Source organism: Apaloderma vittatum, unplaced genomic scaffold (assembly GCF_000703405.1).
Source record: "Apaloderma vittatum isolate BGI_N311 unplaced genomic scaffold, ASM70340v1 scaffold17917, whole genome shotgun sequence".
NCBI classification, from domain to species: Eukaryota; Metazoa; Chordata; class Aves; order Trogoniformes; family Trogonidae; genus Apaloderma; species Apaloderma vittatum.
In genome coordinates this window covers 2,692-27,831 of record NW_009724715.1, presented here as the reverse complement: position 1 = coordinate 27,831, position 25,140 = coordinate 2,692, and the positions used below count along the sequence as shown (strand labels likewise).

At 39.4% G+C, this 25,140-nt stretch overlaps 1 protein-coding gene across 1 annotated transcript; it reads right to left on the bottom strand.

Annotated features, from left to right (window-relative positions):
• Window positions 1-8,957: 8,957 nt before the first annotated feature.
• On the bottom strand, window positions 8,958-23,495 carry PER2 (period circadian clock 2; the record flags this gene model as incomplete). The annotated part of the gene is made up of 14 exons (XM_009872629.1): window positions 8,958-9,107; window positions 10,199-10,349; window positions 11,998-12,190; window positions 12,737-12,923; window positions 14,713-15,551; window positions 16,625-16,885; window positions 17,106-17,279; window positions 18,887-19,014; window positions 19,097-19,253; window positions 19,992-20,085; window positions 21,456-21,587; window positions 22,091-22,199; window positions 22,611-22,764; window positions 23,389-23,495. Coding segments are annotated over 14 exons (2,836 nt in total), but the record flags the coding sequence as incomplete, so codon positions are not given.
• Window positions 23,496-25,140: the final 1,645 nt, after the last annotated feature.

Here is a 25,140-nt window from a genome sequence, read left to right as displayed (position 1 = left end):
GTAGAAGAATCTTACAATGTAATGGGGAGGATTCAGCTCTCTGTCCCAAGTTAGAAGATTCTGGCACCTGGGCCTTTCCGTTGCTGAAAGGCATCAGCGTTCAGCCCTGCTCCAGTTCCTGTTTGAATCCCAGTAACATCATGGGCAGAGAAATGGGGTCTGTTGGAAAAGAGTGGGGGAGCCTACCTGGTGCCACTGGTTTGTTTTCCGCCGCGCTTGTAACCATGGCATCTGAGCCGCAAGAAATAACACACACGCACCTTCAAAAGCGGAAGGGCTTCCACTTCCCCTGCCCTTCCCCTGCAACAAAAGAATATAGCTTTTTTAACGTGCTGCTTTGCACCTACTAGTTTCAGGCTTTAGAGAACTTTTAATATTAAGAAACTGTTTAGACAAAGTTATTTTATACATTGCTCTGAGTAAAGCCAGAGACAGATTCATGCGGCCCAATTACTCATTAATTACAAAATCTGAAGTGTCTAGACACATAATTTTGATTTGACTCAGTTTCTAAACATTACTTTAGAGTTCATCTCTGTACCAAGACTCTGACAATTTGGGAATGTAGCTTAGCAGAGGAGCCAGGCAAACAGCCCTTCACGGGGCTGGCTTCTGCAGCTGCAGCTTCTTTTGCCAAAAGCTCCAAACACCACTTTTCTCTCTTCTCCTCAATTTTTTTTTCTTTTTGTCCAGAACCAGGGCAATTCCAGCCTTCTCTGTTTTGACAGCTTTCTCATTTGCTATGGTTGCAGCTTATGGAGGCGCACAGATTTAACCCCGCGCCTTCCTTTTGTGTCTGTATTTTAACAGCTCCCTGTGTCCATTCAATTATATTATTCCTAAAGGTCCTAACACCCACATGACTCTAGAGACATTCATCTTCATCTCTTTCCCAAATTCTCTCTCTGACAAGGAACCACGATACGTCACCCAGAGAAAGATAAAACTGTTTTGCTCTCACTACAACTATTTTTAAAAAGGTAGCGTTAAGCGATTTCAAAGAAGAGGCAATGCCCTTTGGAACTGTGTTATTATCCTCTTCCTCCAATTCTTTCACAAAAGTCACAAACCAGAGTGCAACAACCCAAATGTTTCCAGAGCAGCAAACTGTCACCTTCTATATATAGCCCAGGTGCCACAGTTCAACCCCAGTCTTATCTAACTGGCTTAGAGGTATGGAGCACACAGCGCTTGGAAGGCTGTGGATACATTTAATTACAGCAATTTACTCACAGTAAATTTTGGCAATCGGCTTCAAGTCACTTGATAAAGTTCGGGGGAGGATGTTATAATATCCATGCTCTCACAGAACAAATATCACCGATTTCTCTCTCTCACGCCCTCCTCTCCATCGAAAAATAAATCTTAGGTCTGAAACTTTCAAAAACCGTCTTGATTATTCAAGCATTTCTAAAGTTAGACTGGACAAATCAGCCGGGTGATAAATACCACATCCCTTTATAGACCCTTCTAACCACACAGTTGATCGCAGAGCTGCATTTCCTGCAGCTAATTTACTGCCAGCTCGTTCAGACACACAGAGGATTTACATTACGCTGGCCAAGACAGCACGACCTTTCTCCGTGTTACTTCAGTTCGTCCCCTTGGAAGGCAGAAGGGGCAGCGCTGCTGCTCAACAACTTCCTGAGCATTTGGACTCTTTGATCCTGCCAAATACACTCCAAAAGACTCTACCTGTAAAGCCACTGTTGTCAGCGTAATGAGTAAAAGTTAACACCATAAACTTCACAGGGCTATAAGCACTAAAGTAGGTGCCAAAGGCAGTCATATATCACTTCATCAAACTAATTCAGTCAGTAAGTGAAACCTGTAAAAACATTTACAGCCTGGTGCAATCATTCTGCTGTGAAATCACTTCAAGACTATAAACAATTCACTCAGATTAGGATACAGACACCTTTATTTTGCTAATCTGATAGCTAATAGATTAAGAAAAAAACCCAAACCAACAAACAAGCAAAACTCAAACAGATTTTTCTTAAAAATCCAAACCACAAATCCTTGAAAATTCTATTCATTAAGATTTAAGCATCACCTCCTAATACAGGGAAGGGATCTTAGATGGACTGCTTGGACTAATAAAACAATGCTGTGCATACGTGCTTTCATAATCAGGTCTTTATAGCCAATCTCATTTAAATTCACTGCTGTGCCTTTCTTTTGTGTCTGTATTTTAACAACTCCTTGTCTCCATTCAATTAAACTATTCCTAAAGGTCCAAATACCCACATGACTCTAGAATTAATCCTCATCTCCCTCTCTCAAATTCTCTCTGTGACAAGGAACTGCTACATCTCGCTCAGACAAAGATAAAATTGTGTTTTGCTCTTGATACAGTTATTTTTAAAAAGGTAACACTGCCTGACTACATCCAAAGCTTTAGGAGCCTCCATGCAAAGTAGTTTGAAAATCATCTTTTTGTATATGCGTAACTAAAGACAATGGAAGAATTTCCTAGTTCTTTACAAAATGTGGGAATCCTTCATGGTTGCCACGTGATTTTGGCAGTTCCAAACGTCAGCACAATTCTAAAATACATTTATATTTGGCTTTGTCTCTGCGTGAAGGGAAAGCAAAAGAGTACTTTAAGGCAACCAACAGTGAACAAAAGCCCTCCAGCAGGGAGGCGGACTTCAGGCAGAGGTTTGCATCTCTTCCTAGGAATCAGATCGGAACAGAAGGCACTCCTCCTCATCCTCCCTTTCCCTCCTGGCCCAGCACAGAGCAGCTGGGACAAAGTCTTCACTATTCACAGGCAGGCAGCAGCTCTTCAGAACACAAGAAAGGAGGGGCTTGTAAAGACAACTGCATGTAGGCACTGGAAATAACCCCCACATTCTTCACATTGTCACTTCTGTCCGCATTGTGTCACGCCATATGCTTTTGTAAATGCACAAACTGCAATACTTAAGATGCTGCTATTTCCTGGAGAGATTTTTTAAATATTTTTTTTAGTAAATTAAATCCTCATTTAGCCCAGACAGGAAAGGGAACCATTCTAGCAAGTAATTACTGCATTGCACAATGAAAGAATACAACAAAGTTCACTTAAATACTGATACTAAAATATACTGGTCGGTATAGTAAGTTCCACATATTCTGTCGCTGCAAGAGAAAAATAACAAGATGTTCTATCCTTTTGTAGAATTCTGTTTTGCTGCAGACACAAAATACATACTTCAAGACCTTAGAAGCACCAGTACCTCTGCATTGCAGCTACTGCTGCTCCCAATGGCTCAGTGCAAAAAAGTTGGTCTGTAACCAAATCAAGCATTTTCATTACAAACCTCTGGTTTTACCAAATTTAAAAATGCAACTGAACTACAAAAAGAAACAGTTTTCCACAATATCAGAAGACAGATTTGCAAGTATTCAAAATGGAAACTGGAAGTTAAAGGAGGTGGGGTAAATACTAACACAAGCACCGAGCCCAATGTACGTATTGGCTTCACTTTTGGTACGTTCCAGTCATTCTGCACATGGTACCAGCAAAACAGCAAACACTTAAAAGCTGGAGAGCTGCACTCAGCGGGAGCACAAGGCACAGCAGACAGAAAGGACAGATGGTTCACGTTAAATCATCGGTACAAATGCCTGCGCACAACCCGCACCACAGAGGTGGCTCTTACCTGGGAGGTCAGAAGAACCAAGTGTCTCTCCAGGGCCCCGCAGAACCGAGCTGCCTCCAGCGCTCATCTGAACCGGAGCAGAGGCAAGCACAGGCTGCCCAACTCTTCTTCTGCTTCCTGCAGCTAAGAAAATTAAAGATTGAAACCAACTAGAGAAACGTATTTTCTAAATTTATCCAGCACTGGTATGATGGAGTTCCTGAGTTTTCCGGTTTCCAAGGTTTATTTTCTTTTGTTTCTCAAATGCAGAAAGGGCACAGGAAGCTTCAAAGCAAGTCACAGCTGGTGGCTACAGAAAGGAAAGCAGTAGAGCTTACCTTAGACAAGCAATGGCCAAATACACTTCTTTAAAAAAAAAAAAAAAGGAAAAAAAGAAAAAAGCAGCGCAGCCAATACTTTTTTGGCCAGCATGGATATTTTGAAGTCGACAGTGTAAGAGCAACACAAGCAATTGACTTTTAAACCATTATAACAGCTTAAAGATGGTAATAAATTAATTATATTCTATTTTATTGTATTAATACATGGATTACAGAGAGAGAAACACATCTTGACAAATCCAGGAATACCAGGAAATCCTCAAATTTGTCTCGTTTTGTCTTGTTAAAACAAGAACTGAAGGGCGAAGCAGTAGAGCCCTCTAAGGCTGATGGTGTAAGGGCTCCCCCACCAAGTCACCGACCCAGGCTGTGGCGTGTCCCTGTTAATTGCTCCGTTCTGTATCACGCAGAAATCACTGCACTCCCCACTGGAAATGCACCCCAGCGATGCCACAGCACCTGCTCCTCTTGGTTACTCCAGTGCCAGCAGGTGTTCTGGGTTGTTTCATTGGATTTTTTTGGGGGGTGGTTATCTGTTTTTCTTACCTCAGACTTTTTTCAGCAGATGCCTAGAGAAATACCTGTGATAAGAATTTATTTGTCTCAGTTTCTACCGAGTCTTATACTTTTCTTCCACTTGGAAAGCCTAGAAGTTTTGAATTGTTTTTTTTTTAAGTTGCACTAGTGACACACACTGACAGAGTTATTACAGGCCTCACGTGCCACCCCTAAAAATACCGTCCTCTTCCACAGCCCCCAAGAAAAAGGAGCCGATGAGCTGTTCGTTACCTCGTTCAGCAGATTGTATCTATTTCTCAAGCTCCTACCCCCTCTTCTGAGCAAGTAAACACTGGCATTTCTAGAAATGACATCTACAAACCTTATTCTCCTTTGCAAGTCATGTTTGTCACTTTGCCAGAAGCACACAGCTCATTTTGCCCCATTCTTTGGGTTAGATGCTTCTCAGTGCATTGGGTTCTTTCCACCCTTCTTAGAGAGACAAAAGAACAATCAGGGACCCTAATTCTCAGTAATGAGAGCATTTGCTTCTGCCAAATTCATGACAGTTGTTAAATGAACTAAAATCCGACGCTTTTCAGTAGCCCTTTTCCCAGCAGAAAGTTTGTATTTGCACTCACGACAATCAGGCCAACAGCCCTTCGTCACAGATTTTCTCATGCCCTTATTTGAAATTCAAGCCACGGATCTTTTCCTTTACATCAAATAACGTCATCACAAACTCAACAGCCCTGAAATACAAGCAAGCTGAACTGAGTGAAAAAAAAAAAGGGGTGGCAAAACTGCCAAATATAAAGCACAGGACGCCAGTGACGCCTAGGGGCTACGGAGGTGGGAGAAACTCTGACAAAGCCCGTTCCCAACAGTTCTGCAGCGTAAAGCAAGCTATTATCAGAGCGCTGACAGAAGAAACATCACGAAGGAGCATGTGAATACCTGAAGCGACATTTCATTCATACTCTTACTACACGTATAACTGCAAAAAAAAAATTTACCAGAAGAAGTAACTGCGGAACATTACCTGGCGACGCACTGCATCGGCAGCACTTCAATTAGCCCAATGTTATATATATATTAACTATCAAAACTGACATCCAAATAGTGGTACAACACCTCCTCTGCCAAGTTGCACAGACACCTGCATGACACTCAGATTCACAGTTCTGGAAACTATTCATCAATACATCTCTCCCCTGCATGTTTAGCTAAAGCAGTGAACTAGGGTGCTATTAGGCCAAAAGTGTTTTCAGATTTGACAAATGCAGAAGTGCTCGTGTATTTAGGGTCTCGTTCAGAAGACTTCAAAGGACGACGTGTTGAACAAGCATGCTTGAAAATGCACGGAGTGCACAACGCTCCAGTTCTACCCTTGGTGTGAAGGCAATTGATGTGCACAGCGAGCTGTTGCGTGGTACGGAAATGCCTTGACTTTGCAGCTCACAGAAGTGTCAAACTAGCTTGTTCTGGTTTATTTTTTTTTAAAAAAAAAACAAAGCAAAAAACAAACCACAAACCTCTCAAAACAGTCAGAGAAACAAAAAGATCTAAGGATGGCCTCATAACCCGAGTACCTCCTAAACAGGAAGGGTGGTCCAAAGCAGTGTCCCACACTCACCGAACTACCTCAACTCCTCCAAGTGAGAAAATCAAAACCTTCAAGCCTCCTCACTTGCTCAACTTGGAGTATAACATCAACAAGGAAAGCAGACCGGCTTGAGGAGTTCCAGCAATCTTCAGCAGATGCAACACTTTGCACCACAACAGAAGACAAACGGTCACTGCACAGAGCACACTCAAGGGGCGTAGTTGGAATTCTGTACCTCTGAGATCCCAGTATAAAACCACAGGAGAAAAGTTCTCCGTACTTGACGTTAAACAAAGCAAAAGGAGCACGTGTATAAACACAGAGAACCCAGGTGCACGCGCTCTTCCAGGTAGGAAATTCGTTTTCAGAACAACTAGTCAACATAAAGATCCAATCTTCCGTTTGGCCGCTAACCCCCCAGGTCGGAGAAGCTGGCAACAATTTCACTCCAGGACAGTTAAGCCACAACTAACGTCACAGCTCGCAAGCTCTTCGGTTTGAAATCCCACTTCGCACACTACCAGCAATGCACATATTTTTCGCTTCTTACGTGGAGTAGAAGGCTCAAGGAACAAAAAGGCCAACTAAAAATATATCTGTTTTATTTACCAGTTTTCTAAAAAGCAAAGTCATAAAAATTAGTCACAAGTGGCAAAACCAAAATATATTGCACAGTGTACAGAAAACATTGTTGACATGTTGACAAAGTGTCATCACAAATAAGTCATCTTACGACAGTTTGGAAAAATTACAGCTTCAGAATCTTATCTATAAATGGAGGCATGTAGATTTAAAGTTACAGGAAAATATTTTAATACCACCCTGTAAATGCAAACACTTTAAGGATGCAAGATTAAGTCCATAAGTAAGCACATCCACAAAATGCTCTAAAAATACTTTTCTCTTCCTTTCACTAAGTTATGGTTACAAGATGGTCACTGAAAAAAAATAAATGAGAATAATAATAATAATAATAATAAAAAACAGGAAAGAAAAAAAGCATGCTAAAGCAAAGAAGTTCAAAGTGGTTGAGAAGTCCCTGAAAATAATTTGGATAATTATGATGCACTCCTTTTATATAAAGCTTTCATTTTTCCCAAACCCTGGTCCAATTAAAACAATCTGTGTTTACATGTAAAAATGAAATATATTTAATATGTTGGTATAGCTGCACTGCTCCATTTATGATTAAAACATTTAATACGCCGGACTTGAACACCAACATTTTAAAATTTCTCATTCGGTTTATATTTACATATATTTAAATCTGACCTTGCTAAACTATTAAAGACAGGAATCAGATCTTGCTGGGTAGTGCCTCAAGCTACATTTAAGTTGCTATTTTTTAATCTGTGATTCTATTTTTTTCACAAGTTCACACACTTTATGTGCAGAGCCTGTCTCCAATGCAGATGTCCTCGTGACACTGTCCAGTTAGTAGCAAATTACTTTACACAAATGACTTCTTCCCCTAAGCAAGTACCAGTCGCTTCTGCATGTTTTTGGCAGTGTCAGATCTAACTTCACATCCTCTTTGCATGCAAAGAGAAATGTTTTTATAGAATGAAAATAACCTTAGATTTCAGCAAATAGAAATGCAATCCTAATAAAAAAAGGGAAATGCCTTCTGTGAAAAATATTTTAAGACAATCGAAGTTAACTGAATTTCTTCAAATGTTCTTTCACCCCAAGACCTGCAGCTGACATCTAGCAATACTGCAACTTAACATCCTTTAACTCACCCACATATTAAAGTTGCTCTGTTGTGTTCTTTTTCCACATCCAACATGTATAAACAGCACAAGAACATGAAGTATACACATTCAAGTCAATACAATCTCAGAGGCATTAAAATCAAATCCTTGACAGCAAAGGATTCCAGCCACGCGTGATTTTAGATTATGCAAATCAAATACAGTGAAAGTCAATGCTGTTCTCAAAATCACTTTTTTTTTGGTTAGAAGACAAGAAATGTCTAATCCTCTCTCGCCACATACAAGTTTGATGTTTGTTTAGCCACACAGGAAAAACCGATGGCCAACCTCCTGACAGAACAAACCAGAAATTACGGTTAAAGTTACACCAAGCTTGGAGCATATGCAGTCATCCTCTGTGGTCTCAGTTTTTAAAATCTTTAAGCAGAAAGATTTCTTGTGTATAAATTCTCACAAACGATGCTTCAAGGTAACAAACAGTTCATAGTATTGCAGCGTCCATTTAAATAAAAGGCTACAAAAAGTTGTCAGCACTCGGCTATACTTTCTGAAACATTCACAGAAGTATTTTAACCCAAGACCATCTTAGAAAATTAGTTCGACGTTTCTCTTAGACAAAAAAAAAAGGTTCCTACATTCAAAACTATAGGAGACAAACAAAGAGGATGGGATCAACTGGTATGAGAAGGGCAAGTGTGAATTGATTTGCTTGAAGGTTATTTCTTCTACTACGCTGGACCACTTCAAATATTAAGAACGATGCTAAAGAGCCACTAAGCAAAATTGCTAGAACAATTTATAATACCCAAAGGAGATTTGAAGAACCATATGTACGTAGGGGGATTTTCAGTACTCATTCACCCACTCTACAAAAAAAAGTAGGCATCGATGAAAGTTTCTGAAGTTCATAAAGAAATACTTGAGGCATGTGAGTGCAAAATAGGAGTCTTTCTTTTTTAAAGAAAAGCTATACCATCTTCAACAATGTCCTTACTGGGAAGAGATTGCCACCATTTAAAAAGAGATTCATTCACGAATGACTCATTTAGAGCAAGAAAAAACACATTTGTTTTTATGAACTGGATTAATCTCGTTGGATACAAGATTAAAACCGTTACGAATCATCACTGTACTTTTGAAGCAGCTTTGAAAATAACTGGCTCAAAGGCTATGTTTGTTCTTCACTGACTTGACTCAGGGAAACCAAGTTGTTTTCCCCACCGTCTTCAATCATTTCATTGAGGTCCATTTCGTTGATTTCTTCATCATACGACGTATAAAAACTGCTTTGTATGTTGTCCTCGCAAAAAATACATTCCTAAAAAGAAAGAAGAAAATCACAGAAACACTCAGAAGTCAAAGGAAAAGAAACAAAATAAATTCCACCACCAGTCCTGCTGCACGCCCTCGCTGGTTCCAAGGGAACACTGACATCTGCGCTGCAGCTACCAGACATATTCCACTCCTCAGCTTTCCCCTCCACGCAATTGTTTTATAACGCGTAGTAAATCAGTACAGGTAGCTGAGAACTCTACAGGAAGCCGTTATGTCATCAATCACTTATAATGGTGACACTTTACACGACACTTCCAGTCACCTTTTCCTCCATCTGATTGCTGACCCTGCAGCGATATGCTCATGTTGGCTGCAGGGCTTAAGAGAATGAAGCGACTGTAACGCTTGCACAAGCTGGATCCTACAGCATTATCCTGGCAGGAATGTTAGTGTCAGCGTTAGGATTTCGCTGCAGGTCTGTTACACTGGCTTCTGAAACACTCGGGTGCAAAGAAAGCCTCTGCATTTGGTAACCTGTGCAAAACCAGCTACAAATGATGGGAGGCAGAGAGAATGCCATCAGGTCTTGGTGTGTGAGTAAGTAAAAAACTGCAGACACAAACTGCAAGAATGCTTTGGTTTGGTTTTATCTGGTTTTGGGTTTGTTTGGTTTTTCATTTGTTTTGTGTTTTTTCAAGTCTTGAAACCACTTTAGAATCAAGGCAAGGAACGACCCTGCATAAGAATTCTGACAGAAAACCGGAACTGCATACTTGTGTTAATTCTGTACTTTCTAGAAAGCAATGGGCATAAATTCTCATGCACAAAATAAAGACTTTTATGTAGTGCAGCTCCTGGCTATGTTTGATAAAGGTTTTCAAACAGATACACAGAAATTTAGAAAGAGAAAGGAAATTCTTATAACAGCATTCACCACTCCTTTAACTTCTGCCACTAGAAAGCAGAATTATGGTAAACTAAATCAAGTCAGAAACCATGCACGGAAGTTTGAATTAATTTTTTTCTCTGCGTAATTGACCAAGTTTTCATAGCAACAGGAATGGAGAAGTTTAACACAGGCAATTAATAATTTAAGCACTGTTACACATGTAAAAGTAACTCATTTAAACTCACAGAATTAGCAACAGTTTTTGGCAGTCCACCTTGCTGGATCCATGGATGAACTTCAATAAGTTCTCTTTTTTGTTCTTCTGTAAATTTTGGCTGTAGTTTCTGCATTTGCTTTAGCTTCTGCTTATCTTCTTTTAAAACTGTTTCCAAATCTCTACAATAAAATGTATTTAGAAACTGAGCTTCAAAAGTTTCTGGGCTTTATGCCTACATAATGTTAGACGAATATTAACATTTTTAAAGACTATTTTGTTCTGGTACATTAAGCTTACTAATCTTACATTGAAAGATGTGGTTATTTCAGCAGCTTTCTGCATTTGCAGACAACTTTAACACATCTCTTCTGGCTCAGTGTCTTTTCAAATCCCACCACTGAAAATAGTTTTCTCAGAGCTATTTGGGCAGCACCACCACTGGTGAAACCACTAAGAACTCTACTTGCCACAACTTGCTGTTGTGGCAAGTTCCAAGTTCCCTTTCACTGGGAGGACAACACAAAATAAATACCAGATGCACATGTGAGATACTGAAGCAGAAGTAAGATGTTTAAGGAAGTCATCTAGAATGGATTAAACTACAGGACAGAGAGGGGGGGATTTAGAAAACACTGCTCTATTTCAGCAGCCAGAGTTATTTCTCCCCATCAATGCCCCATCTTGATTTAGAAACTTAAAAGAAAAAAAGAAAAAACAAACAAGCCCTGTCACCAAGTATTTACAAGCTGTGTACCTCTATAAAAGATGACAACAGAAAGTAAGTTTCTATTCCTGTTCCTTACAACACACCTAAGGGCAGGCTGGCTTTACGCTTCTCTTCTTGGGCATCACGCTCTGTCAGTGAGCTTAACTCATCACAATATCTGTTTTGTATCTACGAAATGCTCTTCGGCAGGCTTTGCTACTTTTACGGTCTAGTGGAATTCCCATCTGTAGCTTCAGGCTACAAAAACTGAGAAATGTCAAGGTATTTTTAAATCTAGGGGAAAACCTCTGAAGTTCTTATGAGGATTTTTTTCCCCCTCCACCATCCCTGTGCTTCTGTATTTTGAAAGCTTGTTTTCCCTCCCTTTCAGAAGACTTGTCTTTACTGGAACTTCCTATTCCTTTCAAAATACCATGCGCTCTTCCCAAGAAATATAAACAAGATTAAAAAAAGCCTGCAGACTTGTCACCCCCTCTCCTCCTAATGTGCTCTTTGCTATTGAAGCAGAGAATTGTGTTTGTGGGCTTTATTTAAATAAAGTTTTTTCTCTTAGAAACCTTATGATTTTACCTTCTACTTCCTTGTCTTATTCAAATGGGAATTTATGCAGAAGAATGAACACGTGCAAGTTAACAACCCAGGCAAAACAAAAGAAAAAAAAAAGAAAGAATGAAAAACCAGAATGTGGCATCTCAAGGACAACAGAGTCAGGGAGCACAGATTTTCCGTGCCACAGACCATCACCAGAGCTAAGTGTACTTGCCAGGATCCCCTACTCAGACCACAAGGATTTGTAAGCAAGCAGTTACGTATCACTAACCATAAAACAGCCTCCAAAAAAAATATATACGGTTAATTTCAACTCAGGTAGTTGATCTAAAAATACCGGTAAGCCTAATCAAGTAATTCTTACTGACTGAAAACTTCTTGTGCAGCATGCAAAGGATATAAAGGAAGCAAGAATTCTTCTTGACGCTGAGCTAAACATTAAAACCAATTTATATCTATTGAGACAGAGATTTGCATCTATCTTTCCTTCCATATACCCTGATCCCCCCAACATATATAGAGCCCAGGAAGGACGGTGACACTGGAATTACCGTGAAGGTATCTGGTACGTCATCATCACCGTGTCATCTGTGTTTGCCATCAAAAGCCAAATAGGATCCTGGAGGACATATTTAATGAAGTGCTCACTTTCTTCCATTTCTGCCTTCATTTTGGTTTTATGGTGATTTTCTGAGGAATCAATGCTCCCAAAATATTTGCTGGTATGACTAGTTTCGCTACTACCTGTAAAAAGGAATTTAAAGTTTCATTACAAATTGACAAGCACGTAGATTATCAGAATGCTTTCGAAAACAGAGAAAATGAGAGAGAACTGAAAATATAAATGCAATCACTGTTTTATTTATTTTTTTTAATGGAGGGAATTTCCACCCCTAATTAACCGCATTAGTATTTTTAAAAGTCAAATTCTCAAGCTAAGTCTCCAATAAATATCAATAGAAAAATTAGGTTACTTAAATGAAAAACTCTGAAATGAAACATGAAGGAATACAGTAATTTCTCTTCATTATTCTGTCATACCTACATAATACCTTAATAGCTATTAATAGCTACTTTACACACATGTGAAAAAGGTTCTATACCGTAAATTAAAAGCCCAATAGAAAAGCTTTCTTTCATATTTTGTAATAAATAAAAAAAAAAATCACGAACGAATTATGCACTGAGGATTAAAGACAAAGATCTTTATGTGAAGCACTTGATGTTCAAGCAGTGTTTGCGGTACCTCACGCTCCAAAATGCCACGAGGGCACTCGCTGCCAGCGTTACCTGTTCTGCTCCCTGACATGCCACAGCCGTTGGATCCAGACCCCAGAGACTCAGCAGCTCCAGATACACCACTCCCTGAAGAAGCTGAACCCGTGCCTGAACATGCATCTTCTTGGAGTAAAATGTCAAGCAGGACACTAGACATGGAGAGCGCATCGCTGTTTTGAGCATCCATTGGAGATTCAGCCTAGCAGTAAGAAAAGACGGGGAAAAACAGAATTAAAAAAATAAAAACCAACACAAAAAACCACCCAAAATCCACAGCGATTGTTATTAATAATTTACATTTAGTAGTAATCCATTTCACTGTATATTCTAATATGCTCACACAGTTATTCCAAGACAGACAACCACCAATAAGCTATGGGAAGACCAACTGAAGACTAAGGACATGGACTGACAGGCAGACACGTGGCTCTTAAGTAAGACTGAGATTTCAATTCTTCTTTAAAAAAAATTAAAAAAAATACATAGTTTAGTGAGTAAGGCAGGCAGGCATTTGTGATTCAGCTTCGACAGTCCCCACTGTCCCGGACAAGTCAGAATTTGACCAAGCCACTTAAGATACACTAGGAGTTGCTCCTACTATAAATCTACCTCAAAAAGACTTGCACCAACAGCCCATCACTGTTAGTACTCTCAGGTGTTCCCCGACGCAAGCTTTCTAGGCAAGGTAATTCGTTTGTTTTTAAGGGATGGAAAGAGCATTAAGTATGCTTAATTCTAACGTAAGAAAAACCTCACTGTGAGTCAGTTTGAAAGAAATCAGGGTTGACAAAACTAAGTAAAATACATAATAATGAAAAGAACTAGCTTTACCCTTAATACTTTCCTGAACAAATGCCCATATCGCCCTCATTTTACAGCAAGTGATGAGGAAATTACAAAACATCACATTTCACAGGTTTCTGAAGAACAGGAACTAACAGTTGGAGCAAATTCAAAGGAGTTTGTCAGCAAAATTGTTCCTATTAAGTTTTATTTTCCATCTCCTTTTAATCCAGCAGAGACATCTCAGAGCACGCTGGAGGTTAGAGCCCATCACAGATGCACAGTTACACCACAGCACAAGTCCAAAGTCCTCACAGAGGTAAGGTCTCAGAAATGTTACGTACTGCACAGACGACACGAGGTACATATAACCCTGGAAATTTCTCCCTAAGTGGCATTTTTACTATTAGTATGACAGAGAGTTTCTTTTAATGGAAACCACGTGCATTTGTTCTCAAGATTGCGAGGTAACAAGCGCGTAATACCAGAACGTGACAGGTTTTTGCATTGTATCAATCAGGTTTTAAACTTTCTCTAGAAAAAACATAGATATAACATCCATTTCCCTCTCTTCTCCATTCATCCCCCTTAAGGATCAGCGTCAAGAATATTGGGTAAAATAAATCATCCCTAACCAGGGAGAAGTTGAACATGGAGATCTCACCAGCTTCTTTCAGACCACTTATAGATTGTTTTCCCCCTCCACACAAAGCCCAAAACTTTTTTGCTAAAAATTATTTTAAATCTATTTTATTGCTTTTCAATGGACTTATCTAATTGCCTTTTTTTTTTTTTTTTAAAGTGGAACAAAACTGTTTCAGGATATATTTCCAAGCTTCTTAGTGCAACAAGAGAACAACAAAAAGGTGGTTTTAATTTTTAAAGGTTAAGACTACTCTAATGACTGGATTTCATGTTTTATTCAGTTTGCTGAAGCCTGAATTTACTAATTACAATTGTGAGTCCATCTCCTGGTATTATATTGACCAATTACTGTCTATCATCAAAAAACAGATCCAACAAGTGGAAAGACTGGAAAGAATGTAGCAGAGACAGGAAAACAGGGAGAGGAAAACACACAGGAAAATAAACAAAAAAAATCCATTTCAGGCATCTCTACATATTAACAACTTCAGATACATTCAGGAAGGTGAAGACTTCAAATAAACCCAATCCAACAGACCAAAACCCACCAGCATACTTACCGGTAAGGATCCCTTTCCACTACAGTTATTAGTTTTGCCTATGGCTCCTTCCTCACTTAAAGCTCCGTGTAAGCCCGCAGGAGCTCCACTTTCAGCAGTTTTTGTGGTTTCTTCTAACTGCAGAAGGTTCAGAGGAGAACTGCACCTGGACTGGAACAGAGGTGGCGAAGCCTGGTCTTGAGGTCCCACTGACTGTGGAGTGCAGGAACGGGACGGCTCATTCCGCGGCTCTGCGACAGGGACCTTCTCGCTCTCCGCCAGTGGATTATAATGGAATGGCTGTGTCGGGAAAAACGCCTGCTGCGGGAAAGGGCTGGGGGTAGCAAACGGCGGCTGCGTCGGAAATACTGTCTGCGAAGAGAAAGTGGAATGGGCAGGGAAGTTGGGTTGGCCGTGGTAAAGCGCTTGAGGTAAGTTATTGTTCATCTCTGGGTAGACATAGTTGGGGAGCACAAGAGCTACGACGGGGGTCATGAGGGGTGCAGAGAACTGGGATGGTTGCACAGGGCAAGTATTCGCAGAGTCTGGCAACTGATTAAAACCAGAGAGGGAAGTCTCAGGAGCTGGTGGCACAGTCCCTGCTGCTGGAAAAACAGGAAGTGGGTACGCAGGCATGACCGTGGGAAAAGACACTGCCGAGTAGCTGGCTTGTGAAGTGTCCGACGGTGACCAAGCAGTCGTATTTAAACCTTGAAGAGGGAACCGATGAGGGAATTTAGTTCCTGAAGTTGTACTGTCCGAAGACTCCTGTGGTTTAATGCGCTTTGATTTCCTGTTCTTTCCACTTTTCTTCCAAGGCTGATCCATTCCAGAAGCACCATTTCTTTGTCCACGGCCACCTGTATAAAAAAAAAACCAAAAAACAAAACCAACCAAACAAAAACCAAACCATCAGGAAGGAACCTACTTGCAGTCTGACAGACCCCTTTCATCCCTCCAAGTTGCCTAAAATCACAGCTCCGGACTTAGCCTACCCAGATGGAAGCAGCTGGCTTTTACCTCTAGCACAAGAGCTGAGCTACCTGGGCAATGAAAACCACCAGGGAAGAAGAGAGCAGCGGTGGATGAGTCCAGGCTCAAACGTGTGTCACTCAAACAGCACAAAGTTGCAAAACAGTAGCTTCCAGAGGAAAAAAAAAAAAAAACCCAAACCAAAATCTTCTAATTGCTCCAGTAATTACAATGGAAGCAGTACGGGATGTGACTGAAAGCTTTTCTAGAGAGTTAAGGTCATGTGGGACCTGAATAACTATTATAAATAAAAAATGAATGATAAGAATCTGCAAAAAAATGCTTAGCAGTGTCTGACTTCTGTTCCAAGTCAAGTCAGGACCAAAATGGGAACAAAGTCAGATCAGTATCAAGCACTCCTTAAAATGCTCCCGGTCCTAACAAACAAAATTATCTCACTATTACAGCTAGTCCGAGCCATTTCCATCCCACTGATCACATTAACAAGCTCAAGGTAACCAAACAATCAATCAGATTGTTTCACCAATTTCACAATGGTGAAATGGGGGAAACTGGATGTAAAGGAAAGAGGCTGAAAACAAAACCAAGCCACAAATCTGAAATGAAAGACAGAAGGAAAAGAAAAGCAAGCAAATACAAGCATAGATACAGTAAAGCAAACATGTAAAGCATGAGTTCTGTCCCTTGAAAGTAGATGTGGCTTAGTAACAGTATAGTGAACAGATAAAAATCCAAACATTAGTTACCCAAAATGTCGGTTACTCCATAAAAACCATATTCTACCTACAATCTGCAAGCAAGACTTATCCTGAGGACTTTAGAAAGAGTACGCAACTGTCACTATGCAGTGTCTCCCAATACAGCTAAAAGTGGAACTGCCCTCTTAACCGGATTTACTTCCTAATAATTACAAGTTTTATCATAAAAACGATAGCCGTACCGCGTTCACCAGGCCGTCCTTTTGGTTTATCTTGTAAGTAGTGATTGCAGTGGGACTGAAAAATATTAAATCTCTTGATTTCTTTAAACCTATTCAAAAAGCTCTGCTCCTCTTTTTGCGTATGCACGGCAAGGACTTCCTTTGTAAGCCCCAGTTTTTTAAATGGCTCCTTCTCTTGATTCACATGCGCAGAGCTGGATGGAGGGGCAAGAAGCTGCCCATCTAAGAGTTCTGCTCCACCTGGACCATCTTCTATCATTTCTACAGAAATGGGAGGAAAAAAATAAGTTAAGATGAAGTAAAAAAAGGTCTGCATATGCATTTTAAGCTATTACAATTCTGTAATTATTTTGCTGTAAGTCTCTATTCATTTTGTTTCCATAGGAACATTTTTGCTGTAAGTCTCAAGCAGATACTAGCTGTTCACATGTCTGAAGTTTAAACTTGCTAGGAATTGTCACTTTATTAGCCCAAGGCATACCTAATTCAGGTTGGGGTTTTTTGTCTCCAACATGAACAATGGTGCTACTGTAGCTGCATTGACTTGTGAGCGAGACAACACTTTCAGGCTTGCCAGGTAAAGCCAAAGATGTTAAGTGAGCACCAACCACTGGGGGACCATTTGATTTACCAGATGCCTTCAGCACTGCAGGATCTAGTAAAAGAAATGAAGTTGTAGTTTACTGAACATGAACAAGAGCAAATGCAAGTCACATGCTGCTAGGGCTGCAAAACAGCAGAAGTTAAACTGCTGACAAGACACAAAATTAACCTTTTACTTTGTGCATTGCACCAAGAATATTGTAGGAATAAAACAACTTCTGAACAACCAAACCCAGACTTATACTTTCACATACCAGTCTAACAAAATCTTTCCAATGAAGAACTTTATCCCCTTTCTTGGTCTTCACTATCCTTCCAAAGAAATATGACTTTGGAACAAAGCTTCCAGCCTTTTCCAGCCTAAGATTATGTCTCACCCAGCTCCCATTCTGTTGTACACTAATCTCTATCATTAGCTCATTATCCCAACAGCTTTACCCTGAGCATCCGCCTATTTTAAATTCTCTCACCTGAAAGCTATATCCAACAATCCAGTAGAGGTCACACCAGTGCCTCATAAAGTAGCAGCAAAACATTCCTTCTCTAGTAGGAATACTTGGTAAAACACATCGTTAAAGTTTACCTTTCTTCTGACCAGAATACGCTGTTGGCTTTGTCCTTCTCAGTCACCAGCGCACCAAAAGTTAGTGAACTCACAGCTTCTCCTGTCACCTAGAACTGCACAGGCTCCAAACGACAGCAGAAATCGTGTTCACGTGATGCTAATTCTACCACTTCTTTCCTCTCTAGTTCTCAAGGCATTTCAATTCCTTCCTCAGGACACTTTGTTCCTATGTGCACTGGTACCTTCTAATCTGATTTTAAAAGCTGCATTAGCACTTCTTTGAGTTCATCAAAAGGAGATACAGGCTAGATCATTCTCCAGAAAAGTTTTTGAGAAACACTACTAGACACTTTCCCCCTTCAGCCTTATAAAATGACAAGCTGAACCAGCAAGAATCTCATGTATAGCTCTCTACCAACCCCATAATTTTTGTACTAAAGAAACAGTTAGGTCCTTCACATTAACTCCACATCCAGACAGGGACTGTATCAAATACTGTATCTAATTCCTAACAAATTAAGTTGATGTTTTTGCCTGCAGCTATGTTCAGTAACCCCCATCTTTTATTTCCATGGCTATGCATTCCTTTCAAATTGGTTCTTGTGCCTCACACAACACTGAAAGTAGTTGATGGTGCATTTTACCCTCCTGTTACTTTTTTTTTTTCTTCTTAATGTCCACAGAAAGAAACAGAAGTGCAAAATGTGTATTTTTGTTGTAATTAATTAGCAGTCAAGTTCTTCAGCTGGTTGTTCTTAAAAGTCCCAACTGCAAAATGTTTTATAATGATTCAAGTCCTAAAACTCAAAAGCCTGCTGTATTTTGTACAGTATAAATAAGCTACAATATAAACGACATTAGAAATACTGCATCTGCGATCCAGATAGTTAATCAACTCTTCGATATTTTGATTGTAGGGAAGATTTTAATGAGAAAAGTTAGGTCACCAACACCTAACACTGAGAAAACAGCTATGAGGTCATGCCTAAGCCACACGTGTCACTATTCTGCAAAGAAGTAACATCCGACCAGCTGCTAGCAAAAAATCAATCAAAAAAAGAAGAAAAAGAAAAAGAGAGCTGTGCTGTAGATACCTCCCAAGGGCTGTATGGCGTTATCAGCTGGTTTTTGCTCATGAACTCCAGAACTCAGTGATGCAACACTTGATGAAGGTTCACACTTTCTTTTTGCCGTACCAGGCACATTACAACTCTCCAAGTACCTACGACACAACAATTCAGCAGTATTAGACGCACAAGTCTTAAGTCTAGAGGTCAAAAGTAACTTACACACTGGTTGCTCACCTGATGACACTGTCCAAACAGCTAATCTGTTGGTAAGAATATACAGGCTGTTCTTTCCAAGCCAACTCTTCCGTAGTCACATTTTTTGGAGCAGCTGTGACTGCAGTATCCTTTCCCACTACGTCCTTCACCTGACCGCCAGGACCACTTTGCTTTTCTGTGAAAAGAGACACTGCTATTATGTGGTCATGGTGTTAAATCCTTGCAAACTCCTCTAAAAGCCATGGTCAAGTTCCCATTTATACCTATTTCTTGAGGTCACAAGTTGACCACTGCAAAGCAAGCAAGAGGTTTGCGCACTAACAGATGAACACTGTAAATGTTTCCCTGTCCTTACGGATTCTCAGGGGTGTGAAGTTTAGTTAGTCTGATGCATGTGCATCCAAAGGAAAGAGATATTAGGGCTATTAGAGAATAATTATCATTAGAGTTGAAACACAATCAGGATGAGGACAACTCTAGTGCCTATAAACTGTACAAAATTATTAGAAGAATAACTTAATTTATGAAGAATTTAAATAGCATTGGTAAGTTTTTCATTTATCAATTTAAAAATATCTGAGGTTATAACATAAACAACATTCATGACATTTTTCTCCACCTAACAGAAAAGAAGCTGTTTGACTTGTATGAAAACATGAGCTACAATTAAAGCACTTGAAAACAAGAGCTTCAGGACATGCCTTAACTGTGTGTTACACACCATTATCAATTCAGACGTAGCTGAACAGAATATTTTCCCGAACATAGTGAAAAGACACAGGATAATATAATTTTAATTGATAAAAATGCTGTCATGCATTGATTAGAACCAAGCTAGAAAAAGTCCTGCTGTCATATCACACAAGGCACCAGCACAAGAGACTAACACTTAATTAACTTGCTAATGTCTTACCTGTAAAAGGCTCTCTCTTATATTCCAGTTTTGCTTTGCTGTCAGTGAAAATACGCTGACCTTTGTTTTTGACCTTACGGGCATCTTGACAAACCTCCTGAAAGCAGGTCATTAAAAAGACTTACTACAAAATTTTGACATAAAACATCATGCATAGCGATTGCTCAGACAACTAATCGAACCTTAGGTACAATTAGTCTGGTGTATAGAATTTTATTGCGCAGCAACACGTTTTTGGGAATTGGAAAGAGAAGAAATTTAAAGTATGTACACAATTACTCCACATTTTGTTTAATCTGGTTGAATTACTTTGGTAGGAAAACGTAAAGATACATTAAAAAGATGACTTCAGAAAGAAAATCTAACAACAAAACAGTATCACTTGGTAAATAGAATATTGCTGTAAAGATTGACAGCTTGTGCTAGAAATTTAACCAAGCATTGACAGAATGTTATAGAAGTAGCTGTCTTCACTAGCTGTGGAAATAATCAAGGAAAGATATTTCCCTCAGAAACAAGAACTCCTTCTACACTCCTTTTCTGCATAGTTCTGAAATGTTCTAACTAATCTGTTAAAGAAGAAACAGCAGAGATTTCATCTGCTTAAGTCACTAGCGTTTAAGGACTGGAAGGCAGGAAGGTGACCACCTTGGCAAGACCAGCCGGCTGCCGCGCCTGATCACCGAAGCCAAAATTGGATTTGGGAGAATTTGGGCAGGACAACAAGGAAGTCAAAATAACTGGAGTCGTTAAAAGGTGCAGTTCCTTTGACTGCACTCAGGACGTTACTGTCTGTCTGATTTACTTTGCCCACAGAATAGTTCTGTTAAGCCCTGGGAAAAATTAATTGCCGCTGTTTTGTTCTAATGGACTAATGGAATTAAAATATTACATCTCACTATCAACTAGATGTAGTAATGGCCCAATCTACAGTAAAGGTAAGATATAGGCTCAAAAGTGTTTTTATTTTATCCCATTTAATTCTGTATTATATAGTGTATTTTTACAACATAAAAAGTGATCAAGGTCAAGCTATCACTTGCATTACACAGGTATTATTACATTTTATCTTCTGAGTTTCATCTGGGAAAACATTAACTACAGCCTTTCCACTCCCAAAAAGAAACTGCTTTCAGATATCCAGTATTCCCAGCAACACAGCATATAGCATATAAAGGACACTCGAATAAGTTCACACACTTTACAGGTTTAAATTCTTTATATACAACAACTTGCACACTTATAACTGCTCTTCAGTACCCTGAGACTTCATCTACACCACAAATGTTTATTCCTCCAGAAAGGCTTTTTTCCCACATTAAACAAAAAAGGAAGATTTCTTCTTTATACTTTCTTCCATCCCTAATTTGAAAGTTTTCTGCTAAAAGTAAAAAACCAAAACACCTACTCACTTTTACTAGTTTGTTTTGTGCCACATACTTGAAAAACAAAACCCAAACCTACTGGTTTATCCTTGTGAGTGTCTTCATTATTATTTCCTGCGCTGTCACTGGAGGATGCCACACTCATTAGGTGCTCGTGTGACCCATTGCTACCTAGACTTCCATAGCCACTGGATCCGCTGTTGTGTACAGGCTGTTAACAACAACAAAAAAATATATACACGCACCTCAACACACCAGTTTTAAATCAGAACTAAGTTATTACCATTAATTCCACGGTAGGAAAAGGTACAGGCTGTTAACAACAACAAAAAAATATAAAACTAGTGTCTTGAGGTACGTTTATAAATCAGAACTAAGTTATTGCCATTAATTCCACGGTAGGAAAAATATTTTTTTTTAGGTTTGTCTTAGGGTTTTGGGTTTGGTTTGGTGGTGGGTTTTTTTCCTGGGGCGGGGAGCACGGGGAGGGGGTTTGCTTGTTTGGTTTTGAGGCTTTTTGTGAGGATTCCATAGCTACATGAAATCCTTAAAATACCAACTGGAGCTTTAATATACTTCAGTATGGCTCGTCTGGTAATCATGAGTGTAAGTAATTTCCAGGATTGTAGCCAGAAATTCCAGTACAGTAGTCAAAGATAAATGCCCTTTCTCCAGTGGGAAATGAAAAGGGTAACACTAAAGCACATGCTGTACCTGTAATAATAGCCGGTAGATTTGCTCGGTGATTTCCTGAACACTGGGATGAAGAATTCTATCTTCTGTATAGTTGGGAGCAGCAAAGACATCTTCATTTAAGGGACCCCTGCATAAACCAAACATATTCCAACTCATCAGCAATGCAAGTACTTCAGTCACAGAGAGACCACACCTTCAATTTACCATCTATGTACCCCGAACAGAATATGATGCTTGTTCTATTGCATCTGCAGCCTTTGAATCTGATAAAATACACACCCTTAACTCACTTTGAGCATGACTTCCTTCTTCTAAAGCAACTCTTGACAGGATTGAGGAGGACTTGAACTTTTTGTTTTAAAGTAGTTACTACATCACAAAATGCAAATTCAAAAAGGAACCAATTTGTATGTGCGGATTTTTTCCCCTCTGAATATCCCTTATGTCTTTTTAAAGATCACTATGTAAATCCAGGGCAAAGGCAAATACATATAAAAAAAATAAATGAACCTTAAGTCACAGCAGTTTATTGACTTACGTCCTAACTTTGTGTCTTCCAATGATAAACGACACTTTGCGACTCCAGGGGTTGATGAAACTGGACCAGCTAGTGTCCATGGTTATATAATCTCCATTTCTAGTGCAAAACCTGATCGGTGAATAGTCAAAAGGCTGTCCTCCATACTGAAGTACTGTAATGAACGATTCAAAAAGAAGTTGCAGATTAATATTTGCACGATTCTACTTCATGATTCAGGATTTTTACAACAAATTGCAAAGGAGGAAGATGATCTCCGAAGGAACAAATACCAGCTACGTCTAGACATTTAGAAATGCCGGGCTACCAGAATAAGCAGACCTTCATAAACTTACTGGACTGTGTCAAGAAAGTCACCTTCAGAACCCAACAACTAGAGATGACTGAAGAAGCAGCTTTACATTTTCAAAGTTTAACAAATCAACATTGCCAGAAAGGCTCTTATTTTCTTCTCTATGAAATAAGAAGTGTGACATTTAAAGTGTGACAACTTCTATCATTGCATTCTCAAGAAATTTTTCTTTATGTATGAAATATTCATTTACAGTCAATTTGTTTGCAGCAGACGCATATGCTTCATATCAAACGTGAATTTGAGAGATTTCTCATTTTCACCTATTTGCATTAAGAATCAAGCTGCAGAGTAAAGGATTCAGTATTTGCTTGCACAAAAATTCATAGTCGATTAATTTTCACCTCTTATTTGCTGAAATCTTTGGAGTCATTATTAACACTTTTTTTAAATATTATATTTCCGCCACAGTAAGAGATTACATACTTTTTTTGTGAATTGCTAGCATTAATGGTCTGTCATTTGGGTGAAGATGCACCAAGACTGGTGTTCCTATTAAATCCTGAGGTAGGTATCCCAACAGAGGTACTGCTCTGGGGAAAGAAAGAAAAAAAATAAATAAAAATCAAGTGGAATAAATGTATATTTAACATCTAAAACTTTTCTTTTTAAAGTTTTCTTTGTGCTTGTTCCTGTAGAGAAAATTAATTTTAAAATTTAGCAACTAAATCACCATAGCACTCTTTGAACAAGAGGGTTTTGTTTGTTTGCGATGTGTTGGGGGGTTTTTTGGTAGCTTTTCCAAACAACGTGATCAGACCAAATCAAGGAGCCTGCTACAGCAGTTCTGTCTTTTCTGTGCTGCCTAGCTCTAGAGGATAAATACTTACCCTAATTTTAAAAGAGCATTAATAAAGTTTAATCTTGTAAAACTCTCATGAGAGTAAATAGTACTCCAATCTACGGGCTGCAAGCCAAGACTAAGGATCACAGGATTACTAGAGCTCAACTAGCAACAGGGTAGTTAACTAGGGCTCAAGAAAACTTTCTCACAGGAAGGTTAAGAGTTCAATTCCTAAAGGAGCTGCAAGGAAGCAAGGTTATTAATTAAAATAGAGAATTAAAAGTAACATTATCGAATTCCTGCACATTATCAATGGCCGCTTCCAACACCGTGAACAGTTGTTGACTCGCTGTGATGACTCGCTGATCACTTAAAGCACTTATATAAGGAGAAAGAGTGAAAGTCCACAAATGTCAGTTTGTACCTTATCCTGAAAGCAAAAGGCCGAAAATACACTTGGGAAAAAAAAAAATAATGCATTAAGTCAATATTACTCAGTAATGTTTGAGAAGTTGCCAGATGCCAGAAAGTCCTCTTGTAAACTCAAAGCACTGTCTCCCTTCCCCTCAGCCCTGTTCACTGACAGAGGCCCAGGAGTAAAAAGCTACTCAGGTATCTGAAGAGCTTTAAAGAAGAACTTGGCTGCAGGGGCTGTGTTGTGCTGGAACATAAAAACATTACAGGACAAATATCTTCAGCAGCGCACTTCCAATAATCCACTGGCATTTGATCAGTTCCCCAAAACATCAACGTGCCCTCTGGCAAAGAGGCTGAGATACTCAGGGGAAAATGAGGAGAGCAACTAATGCCTTATTATCGAAGCAATTAGTTAAATAACGAGTCTTAAAAGCTTGTGGATGATCTAAAGCAACAACTTTGCAAAGCTGAAACTGGCATGAAACTCGTACCAAATCATATCATCTTGACACATTGACATTTAAAAATGCTGCCAAGTCCAAGAAAAGTTACGTTGCTAGAAGAGTTTAAAATACCAGTCAATTAGGACTTAATCAAATAACGCTGTAAGAAGCGAAGAAAACACGAGTTTTTGTTCGGCATCGTTCCTATCCTTTGCCACCTGCTTTATGAAAGCCTGGCAAATTCTACATCTGCTTCTGCTGTGACAGAACACCTACCCTAAAAGGGATCAAATTTTAAAATGTTATTTATTAACCTAATTAAAGGAAGATGCATACTCCATCGCTTCTAGGCAAAAAAAAAAAAAACAACACCCTACGCATTTTTATATTCATATGACGATCACTGGAAAAGTCAGGGATCTAGAATTCAAAACGGATGAGCAGAAACTGAGCTTGGCTCACCTCTTCTGATGAAGAAGAGCTAAGGGATGATGCAGGAGCTTCCCAGAGCTACCGGGAAGAGGAGTTACAAAA